General features: G+C 38.9%; 1 protein-coding gene across 1 annotated transcript; it reads left to right on the top strand.

Annotated features, from left to right (window-relative positions):
* Positions 1 to 706: 706 nt before the first annotated feature.
* On the top strand, positions 707 to 1842 carry foxd1 (forkhead box D1). Its single transcript, XM_086001372.1, has 2 exons — positions 707 to 1562; positions 1661 to 1842. Exons 1-2 carry the CDS (start codon positions 1004 to 1006, stop codon positions 1747 to 1749), a joined length of 648 nt encoding a protein of 215 aa, XP_085857498.1. The 5' UTR covers positions 707 to 1003; the 3' UTR covers positions 1750 to 1842.
* Positions 1843 to 11140: the final 9298 nt, after the last annotated feature.

Raw genomic sequence — 11140 nt, 5'->3', positions numbered from 1 at the left:
TATGTTATGGTAAATCCCCCTTGGGACGGGTCTTTGCTTTATATATTGCGCAAACTTCATAGAAAAAAATGAAAAGCGCGACAGTCGGTTTTAATAGACCTCCAACCTAGTTACAAAATCCATTTCATTTCAGGCAAACTTCAAAGGTGACGGCGGCAATTAGGAATGCGCAATGTTTGTATTCGCCACAGTTTCTCCGGGGACCTTAAAACTTTATTGTTAAAAGAAAAATGTTTCTTTCTGAGCAAATTGCAGCCGAGAAAGGAAACCTAAACGTTTGGATTCATCGTTGCAATTCGCCGCCGGCCACTCATTAAAATACTCCTGGTTTCGGTTAAATCGATGAAACAATTCCTGCATTTGTCATTACATCCTGTTAAAGTTTACATTCAATGAATTATATTTCCTCACATGGACTTGGAGAAATATTCTAAACCACCTCTCTTTTACACAGCGTTTATTTTGTTTTTTTAAAATAAAAAGCTAAAAGTGCACGGCCTGGATAAAGAAACCTTATGATAATAAGACTAAAGATTTATATATATAATAAAGAACACTGAACTCATAGAGAGCGAGCTGAGCGCACTGTCCATTACTTATTTATCGCACTGCGCCGTTCGATACTCTGAAGGAGGAATGTGATAAGATTTTCTAATTCCTTGGTGACGTTTGGAGCCATGTGATCTCTGCTGTAATATAAGGCTCCAGAAAGACCCGCCCTCGCTCCTTTGCTTACAATTTGTGTTTGAGTTCTCGCCTTTTTGGTGATTTTTACATTCCCTAAGAAAGGCTGAAAGAGGATCTCTTTCAGTTTATTCGAGACCCGATTGATCTTTGGAGCCGAGGCTATAAAGGAATTGAGAAAGTTGGCAGGAGGGACAATTTCCTGTTTCAGTTGCCTTTTTTTGCATGGATTCCTTATGTGGAAAGCTGGTAGTAGGTTGCTGAGAATCGCCCCAGAGCCTCTCAGATCAGCTCTTGAGCCCCTGGATCTGTTTGTATTATGACTCTGAGCTCTGAAATGTCCAATGCGTCCATCGTTTCAGAAGAGACCGACATAGATGTGGTGGGAGACGGAGCGGAAGGAGAGGAAGAGGAGGCCCAGGGGGGCAGCTCTTTTGGGGAAGTGGTGAGCCAAATGCACTCTGAGATCCTAACGCCCCGATCGCCTTCCTGTGTGGACAGCTCATCGAACCGGGACCCTTACAAACCAGCCAGCAAAAACCCTCTGGTAAAACCTCCTTACTCTTACATAGCCTTAATCACAATGGCAATCCTCCAAAGTCCAAAAAAGAGACTGACTCTGAGTGAGATCTGTGAATTTATCAGTAATAGGTTCCCCTATTACAGAGAGAAGTTCCCCGCCTGGCAAAATTCCATCAGGCACAATTTGTCCTTAAACGACTGTTTCGTAAAAATTCCCAGGGAGCCCGGTAATCCGGGCAAAGGCAACTACTGGACTCTGGATCCCGAATCTGCAGATATGTTTGACAATGGCAGCTTTTTACGGAGAAGAAAACGGTTCAAAAGACAGCAATCGGCGGATCTGCTCCGGGAGCACGGTAATTATATTCCTGCTTATGGTTACGGACCTTACGGCTGTGGATACGGGCTTCAGATCCAAGCTTACCACCCTCATTCTGCCGTTTTTGCCTTTCAGCATCCTCCAAGGCAGGCCCATTCCATCCCCCCGCCGTCCATGCTGCCCGCAAACGAACTAGCCAGGAATTCTTTCTACCCGCAGCTTAGCCCTACTCTCCCCTCAGTGCAATCTGTCAAACACAACTCAGCCATATCAAGGTCCCCTTTCTCCATAGAAAATATCATAGGGGGCAACGCCAGTCCAGCCAGCTGCTCATCCCAGTCTCCAGCCGTTCCTCTATTATCATCTGTACCGTCCTCTTCATCGGTTCTGCCAAGTCTACACCAAGAGACTGTGATACAAAATGCAGGGAACTTTAATGGTAGGATTCCAAATGTTAACGGCTGTTAATAAAATATAATGCACGCCTATCTGAAGGTAGGATTATTTTTGTACATTTCCTATATGTCAGCAGAATTACGGACAGTCAAGAGTTCAGCAGTTCAGCATAAATCTTGTATATATATTTATGTACATTTCCAAAGACTTGGGTTGGATTGCAGACATATCTGTAAAGCGTTATGTGAAGGAAATAAACATGTTAACTGGGTACTGTTTCTAAACCTTCGTGATGGTGTGTGTAGGGCATCTCAGGTGTAGAAATTCAACTTGACGCAGAAAATTAAATAGTCCATTGAAGGCAATACAAAGCAAATCTGTTTTTGGACGACATGAAGCCATCTAATGGTTTATCGACCGCTCACTATGTACAGTGTAAGAACCTTCTCTTTAAAGAATGTAATGGGGAAATAAAAACAGAACAGATTTTTAAAGCTGTGAAACAGAAGATTCTGAAACGCCTATTCAGCTGATATTTTTAACCTGTGTTTTGTATATGGATATTACGTTTTATAGACTCTGTACCTCTCTAAGGCAAAAATTGTTTAAGAAATGGATACTGGCGAACATTCCTGTATTATTTTAATGCAATATTTTCACACTTTTCTTAAAAAATAAAATCTATAATTTAAAATATTTCTCGGTGTGTTTGCTTGAATTCATTAGTAAGAAAGGTAAATTTCAGTGTCGGCATATTGGATTATCTGATATTTGAAATGCGATGCTGTTTAAATGTAACAAGATTTTAGCGGGTAAGAATTAAATATTTAAGCTCAATTTCCCTCGTACAATTAAATTGCAGCATAGATTGCTAATACAGTCTGTAACAAAAATAGCTTATCATTAAAATGTGCATTTCCAAATCGAACTGATAGGCCTCTGAAATGCAAAAGAAGTTATCAATAATATTATATGGAATAATATAGTTTGGGGAATGTAAAACTTTTGTTTGTCTTGTACACAATGCACTGTTTTACTTGGAGGGCCCATACAGAAAGATGAAACATTGTGAAAGCGAAAAGAACATTTTGATATTTTAAGAAAATGCTAAATGCCGGACAATGATATAGGAAACACATTTGATTTCAGTTTGAACGTATACTTTGGTTATTACCTATTTCAAGTTCGAGGTTATACTCTTGTGCCTCTTATATTACTGTCTGAACCTAAAGTACCAGACATGAATATAATTCCATTACTTTATTTAAGCTAAAAAGAGCTAAGGAACCAGTTATTGTGCTCGGAGTTTGCTGCACCATTTTGAGACTCTTTTTTGTGTTTCAAAGTGCCAATACTCAAGAAAGAACCCCCTGTCTACTTGACGAGCAGAGCCAGTTTTACCAACTCTCTGTTGGGCGGTGATAGCGATATGGCATTGCCCCTAACTTGAATGAATGTTAGTGCACCTAATTTCAACAACCCCGTGTGCACATTGTGTACTTCATGTAATGCAAGATTTTGGAAACTTTTATAACCTCTGCAATTTCGTGCTCTATGATATAAGGTTCGCATACATCAAACATTTTATTGAATCGTTGTTCCAAGTGGTGACTTCAAGAAATAAATGAAAGCAAAACTAACAAAATGTTAAAAGCTTCGAGGTAAGAATTGAAACGGGAGGAAATAAGTTTTTCCCCAGTCTGCTCTGTTAGAACCTTGACTGATCGCTCAGTAAATATACACTGGCATTTAGTCTAATTATGACATACCTAGCAACATTGATTTCAGAACTGCATAATAATTTGGCCTAAAAATGATTTGGCCTACATAGTAATGTGTCGTGCTTTTCAATATTCTTATTTGAAATATAACATTTAGTAGACTTGTTATAGAAATATTTTAGACAAGGAAACCATGCGGTATAATTATATTGAATAACCTTCCAAACAAAGTATCTGCATTTAAAACACATAATTTATAGCAAGTAAAAATAATCATTTCGACATTTAGCAAGAACTGATCAGCTAGACCCGGCAAAATCCTGAGTCCACTGCTAATGTTCTGACTGGACGAGATCTGGGATTATTAACCTGATTTGAGTAAATTGGTTCTATTGCGTGCTAAAAATGCTAATAATCTTCAGAGATTTCTATTCACACATTCAATTAAGTGGAGTAAGTAGTCGATTATTACAGAGTTTGTTTAGCGGGAATATAATTTGTGACCTTAAACCTAGATTTAATTTAATAATAGATTCAGATATTGCCGCGTGATTTCCCCTCCACCTGCAATATTAAAGTACGGGGTGGGGACCGGTTGATAACACTAAGCGTCAATATTAATAGTCAAATAATAACAAACGGGCAGCTCCACCCACTGAAAGTGACAACCCCCAGTGAAATGTAGTGAAACAGATCGAGGTCATCAGGCAAGGAGAAAGTAGAACCAATCAATAAATGCATCATTCAACGCTATATTATTTCACATTCAAATAACTTGCTACGAGTAATATCTGGATTTCATTTCACACAAGAAACACGACGAAATCAGTTTTCATTACAGTTAATGTACTACAAAAAGTTAACAGTCGTTACTTTATAGCCAGCAAGAATGAGCAGATGCACTATGTGCAAGTAAATCCAAAGTCGTGAACGGTTGTATGAAGAGTGGAATTGTAGAAGACAATCGTGACGGCCTTTCTATTTAGTACATTGCAGGTGTGACAACAAAGAACGTCAATATTTCTTGCAAAGGGATTTCCTTTCGCATGTCAATAACTCACCTACTCTTTGAAGCACAATGGGGCTGTTTGTAGTAATTGTTTTACACTTTGGAGGACAAGTCTCAACAAATAGACAATTGCTATAAACGCAGAGAAATCAGCACTGCTATCTTCCCAACAACCAGGAGTACAATTAGCGCGTTAGGTTGCTGAGGCTTTATACTTGCACTTTGGAAATCTGTAGAGTTCTGCTTCTCAAGCCCCATTTGAGGAGGTGGGGGGGGGGGGGGGGGGCGGGGTAGAATAAGTGCCAGGAGCTGGAAGTAAATTGATTTAAACCGCCATTATAGACAAATCACACCACGGTTCACTCACGACATGGAACAGAATTACTAGGGGCACGGAAAGATTACAAAAAGATAAATTAGGCTATTGGCGCTATTAGTAGGTTGAAACTATCCTGACGGTTTACTAAATACACACGCACACACATGCATATCTTGTAATTAGACTTACGTAGAAAATTGTAAGCTATCTTCTGAGCTTTTTGCAACATTTTTTTCGGAAACATTTTGCAACTTGAGCTCTTACTCGTGCTATTGTGCGCGTGTGTGTGCTTGGGAGAGATGGAGGAATACATTAATTTCAACCGCACATAGCAATAGTTAAGTTCGCCTTTTTCCATAGTTCCAATAACTATCATTAATGCGGCCCTGTGCCAAGAATAAAGTTGGACAAGATTTGGAAAGGGGGAAGTCCTCGCCTTTTGTGAGGTTCGTTAAAAATCAAAACTAAATACAAACATTTGTGCCAGAATCATTTCTTGCCGCGCCAAGAGTCGCAAGAGCTTCGGTATCTGCCTTTCAGGTTCTCTATCTGTTGTGTCTGCCTACTCGTCCACTTGGTCCTTCCTTCCATGTTATGACAACACAGAAATATCAGAAAGCCGAACGCGCTTTACACTCAGTGTGACGTTTTATGAAGCATCCTTCGATTTCCGTTTAATGTGCTCTAATGTTAAAATATTGCAGATACTTTTGTAACAACAATCACCATTTCCAGTATTGCACTCCCTCTTGCTGTAAACCAGGAGCTGTGAGCTAGAAGTCGAACATCATTTGATTACGGTCCTTAAAAGTATGTAATCGAATAGACATTATTTAATCGTACCATCCATCTAGATATTTATTTACCCATATATATATCTATGTATACACAGAATGTATACAATTCGCAAAATAGATAAGAAAAATAAAATCCATGTTACTACATTACCATTCTAACCTGTAGGCCCAAGGCATCTGTAATACATTTCTGAAGCAATAATCAATCAGACACTACTTTTGCTGCGGGTGTTTAGCATAAACTGAATTAATTAAAATTCACTAAAAACTCATGTTACTGAGTCACTGTAACAAATTACAAAGCCAAATATTTAATTCGTTTTACATCACTTACTGCTGTAAGAAACGGAGGAAACATATATTAATTTATGTTTTAGTCGGTTGGCCATGTGCTATGTCGTTTAGATTCCTTGATGCCTACAGAATGGCCCAGAACGACTGTAAATTCCCTTTAAAAATCATAGAACATCTTAAAACACCATGGTGGGAAAGGAATATAAAAACAATAGTCTCCATTTATTTTGTAAAGATCGCTTCAAACGTTTTTCACACCGTGTAAACATGTTTCAAAATGGTCAGGCCGATGTGCATAAAACGAGTAGGGGCTTTAAATCAATGCAGAGATTGTATTGTTAGAATATATGTTCATTGAAAGCTTGGTGAGCTTTGTTTTATATTTGAAATTAACTTTGTATCCACTTGCAAAGATTCACGTAGATCAATGTGGTTAGTGCTGGCCATGTTTCACTCAGCTGTAAGGAAACAAAGCAACAAAATAGTGACTGCAGACTGACCAAAAGTACAGCCGTGTTCAAAACCCAGTGTCAGCTTAAAAGAGGGATATTACACTTGAGTTAGAGATCCCATTTGTCCAGGCGCGCTGGGATGTGTTTCCACTTATTTTCTTGCCTGTGAAAAATGTAAGGGTAATATAGGGGTACATGACATGATTAACGAAGGACATGAGGAACAAATTGCATTTGCGTGCGGTGGGTCAGAACACACTTCCACCTGTACTAATACGGTTCACTCTAGCTTCCATCTTCCATCTCATCCTCTGTGCAGCTGCAGGTTACAGGGCGAGCGGGAAAATATAGATAACATTAAATTTAAAAAGAGAAAATTCAAATGAAGTGAACAACCCACACTTCAGGGAGAGTAGGCTTTTAGTGACGACCCCAAAGACTCTATTAGAATCACACTTTTCCAAGAGACCACTCCATCTGACAATGCTTAACCTAGTTTATTCAATTTGGTTCAATTCTGTTTGAATTTTCAATAATTACCCTCATCCCCGTGTGTAGTCTCTAATGAATGTTACACATCTAAGGGCCAATGCAATAATAACGAGGGCCTGTTCCATTTTAGAATACGTGGCGTGATTTACTGTATTGATCGACTTTGCCGGTTATGTACTTGTTCTTTATCGTTTTGCCTGCACTTTCGCACCGACGTTTTTAGCAGTATCTTCTTATTTGAACACGTCCCATGACGGTTCAAACCGTGCAAAGGTCTTGACTTAAAATCATTTCAATCCCCATTATTAAGCTAGGTCCGCGAATCGTTTACAGAAGGGTTTAAGAGCAACTGTGAATGTTGTGGATTGTGGAAAATGTTGCCTGTGCTTTAAAAGTTTTCGGCAAGCAGAATAAATGAAGAAAATTAAAATCTGGCTTCACACTGAATGAAACATAAAACAGGCAAGCACTGGAACTATATATTGAATTTTCACAGGCCACAAGAGGACACTAGTCCCATCCGGGTCGGGACTACACGCAGCTGACTTCAGGACAAGAGAACGAGGAAATCCCTGATCAGATTTAAGACAATCACTTGATCAGATCGTGAGAAAACAGATATTTCTAAAATATTATATCACTTTAAAATCATTGCACATTTCTTTCTAGCCAATTCTACATTTTAATGTTTGTTCCGAGAAGGTTTAACATTTTGCGAAGATATAATCAAGCAGATCAAAATTAAAAGATGAGGTGCATTGCTTTCTGGGGACTGCACTGGGAGAACGCGACGGTGAAATGTAACATTTATAGCCGTACATCAGCTAACTTAAAATAGGTAGACTGGACAATGGCACTCAGCAGCTTTGTAATACATTGCGTGACAGGGCTCACGCTATCTCAAGATATCTTCTTTGTTTGGCAGAGCTTTTTGAATAAATAGCGGTGGATGATTACATTATCCATAAGCCACACAAGGAATTTTAAGCAACAAAAGGTAGTTGCAACCGAAAATAAGAAACTGGAGATGCATTTGCCTATAAAAACACGCGGTCTCCATCTCTATAAAATCTCGTTTATCCGCACATGCCTGTAGAAAGACACGTGTCTTCAGATTAATAGTTTACGATTCGAAATAAATATATAACCTTGGCTGAATAAGTTACAAGCGTAGGACTTTGTATCAATCAGTTTCACTGCTAGGTCTGTGCACAAACTCAAAGGAACATTCTTTATTAAACTGTCATTATGAACTTCTCCACTTAAGTAAAATATTTATTCTTTTATTTTATACACAGAGCAAGATATACCCACCTAGCGGACAAGCAAACCTGAAATATGAAGTGATTTAAGGGGGAAAATACAAAATAATGAATCAATTAGGACAGAATACAACAGCAATTGGTGTAGGTTAGAATGTGTTTTGGTAACTGGGTTTGACCTTATAACTATAAACATCAAAACAAAGGCAAATTGAATTGGATTTAAAGGCTTCTTTTGTTACAATGTTGGATTGGAAAGGTACTAAGCTGTTTCAATTGTCAAATAACGTTAAAGATTTCTGGGCTTTTGTTGGTGCAGCACAATAAGAGTATTCAAAATGCACCTGCATTACTGTCAAACTTTTGTCAGCATTAACACTTAGGTTGTTTATAGCTATCCCGCTTTGAGATACACAAGGCCCACTTATCTGCTCTGATAGCCTATGTTTGTCTTGCTGTATTAACCACATCACTTTCCCTTGTTACTTCTTCCCCCCAGAGCGTACTTTATATTTAGATAAAATCTCCAGTGCTGTGGAGCCTCATGTTTGCTCAAATGCGTTCAGTGTAACTGGGCTATATATAGGTGAAGGGACTAACTTTTGAAATGCCTTATTTGATCACTTATTGCTTAGGCTCTTTCAGTGAAAGAATGTTAATCTATTGTCTGGATACTTGCCCTGACTTTATTAACAATCTTTAAACAGGCGGTTTTTGTGTGTAATCAATCAGAAAACAAACGGATTAGTAGGCGCATTCAATCGAGGCCACGTTTTCAAAAAAAAACTATTCAAACTTTTCAATATTCTTATATGACAAAGCATGTGCTCGTTACTTGGTTACGGAGTATTCCCAACGAAAATGATGAGCTTCTTTATATAATAATTAAAATGACAATATTATTCTGTAATCCAAGAAAATTTTTGATTCTATTTCATTGTTTTAAAGGGATGGCTGATGAAACTCTAAAAGGGAAGTTCGTGCTAACCTATCTAATTTAACCTAAAAAACCACACAAAGTCAGCCCCTATACAACACGCCTTTGGAAAATAATTTGACGTCCTTAAAAGTTTAATATAGTTTTTTTAATTCTCTCTTTCATTTTATATCGAGTTTACAACATAATGTCCAAGATTCTGTAAACAAAATGGAGTCTGATTGTAGACTTCATGACATTTTCTTCACTTATTTTCCTTTGAATTGCTTTGAACAAGCAGAGAAAGCGAATGCTGCCCGCATGTAATGTTTAACCGTATTAATGCAGTCTGTAGAAAGTCACTAAAGGCCACGGTCTCCTTCTTCAAGACTACACATGTCTGGAAGGCGTCTGACAGTATTTGTGTTACAATCAGCAGTCGCACCTTTGTTTAGGTCTGTGGATCATGTATCTGATTATATTACACGGTGTACAGTAATGTGCAAATCGGGAAAGGGTTGTGTGCCCGTGTGTGTGTGTAAACGTTGCGTGACAAAACGTTGCTATCCTAGGAAGTGAGGCAGAGCGCGATGCTGACGCACTGCTTAAACCTATTTGATACTGATGATCCTTTTTTTTGTTGGGAAAGGTCAATTTTAGACCAACCAAGGCATGATATACAAGTCATCGGAAATGAATCGATTCGCCTTTACGATCCACCAGAGACCTATTTTAAGATAACACTAGTAATCAACAAGTGTTATTAGTGGAGAGTTTCTAACCACTATTTTTATTAGGTGATTTTTCTTTGTTATATTTTGGTTCAGTGTTGAAGTTATATGAAGTTATCCAAAGAGTGGTGAGAATGTGGAACTCGCCACCACAGGGAGTGGTTGAAGCGAGTAGTATAGATGCATTTAAGGGGAGGCTGGACAAGCAGATGAGGGAGACGGGAATAGAGGATTATGCTGATAGATTTAGATGAGGAAAGAGGGGAGGCGGTTCCAGTGGAGCATAAACGCCGACATGGACTGGTTGGGCCGAAAGGCCTATTTCTGTGCCGTATATCCTATGTAATCCTATATAATGCACCAGTAAAAGTGGCGAAGTGCCGCTTTAAGCTGAAGGGCTTACTCTACAGGTTGGTGCCGGGCGGCACTTGAGCCTTTTCGGTGGGGATTGGGACCGCCAGCGTCCCGCCTTAGTTTTACCAAATATCTGTCAATTAAGTAGCACCCACAGCGCCAGGCACTTCATTCCGATAGTGCCAGAGCTCTCGATTTTTGAATTAAGGCGCCTGATGTTCAAGAAAAAAAGTGACATGAAAATATTATTTAAATAAATAGATCGTTTTAGATTTAAGGTGATGTTTATATAAAATATCGAGGTTCTAGAAGCCCTGGCCAATATAATAGCTCCCTCTTTTAATATTTTGGTCTTCACCAGTGTAAGTAATTCAGTAAACTTTCCACCGATACTTGAGTATCCTGATCACGGACTGAATGAAGGCTGCTCGACACAGGATCTACCCATTTTTAACGTGTATATTTTATACTTAAAGCTGGGACAGCACAGTGCTGAACAGCCGGTTTTACAGCTATGACAAGTAAAGGTAATTTTAATTACACCGAGTTATTTAAAAATAGATTCGCAATGGCAGGCCGGGTCCAAACGTGTAAAATCTGATTGCATTCTCAATACGCTACACGGACCTCATCAATCCAATGGCGGTACGTTAAAAGGATGGGGTTTGCAGTCCTGGTTTGTGGAGTTTTGAATTACTGTCTAATTAGACCAACACAAGGATACTGTCTCTTTAAACGGGTGCTGTTCCCATCTGCTGTGCTCTGTGTGTGACTGCTGTTTGTTTTGTTGTCAGTTGACCTGATGGTGACAGTGTGGGTGTGGGGTGACCTACCCTATAAGCCCAGCCAAATACAAGGCTTCACTCTGTTTT

The sequence above is a fragment of the Somniosus microcephalus genome, chromosome 1 (assembly GCF_052327205.1).
Source record: "Somniosus microcephalus isolate GS21.2 chromosome 1, FLI_Smic_1.0, whole genome shotgun sequence".
Lineage (NCBI taxonomy): Eukaryota > Metazoa > Chordata > Chondrichthyes > Squaliformes > Somniosidae > Somniosus > Somniosus microcephalus.
Note: the sequence above shows the minus strand (reverse complement) of the source record. Positions and strands in the feature narration are given on the sequence as shown.

Excerpts from the sequence above, each read along its gene's own strand:
- foxd1 (XM_086001372.1), top strand. The coding sequence starts at position 1,004 with ATGACTCTGAGCTCTGAAATGTCCAATGCGTCCATCGTTTCAGAAGAG. Across the intron at positions 1,563-1,660 it reads GGATCTGCTCCGGGAGCACG|CATCCTCCAAGGCAGGCCCA; the intron begins GTAATTATATTC and ends TTTGCCTTTCAG.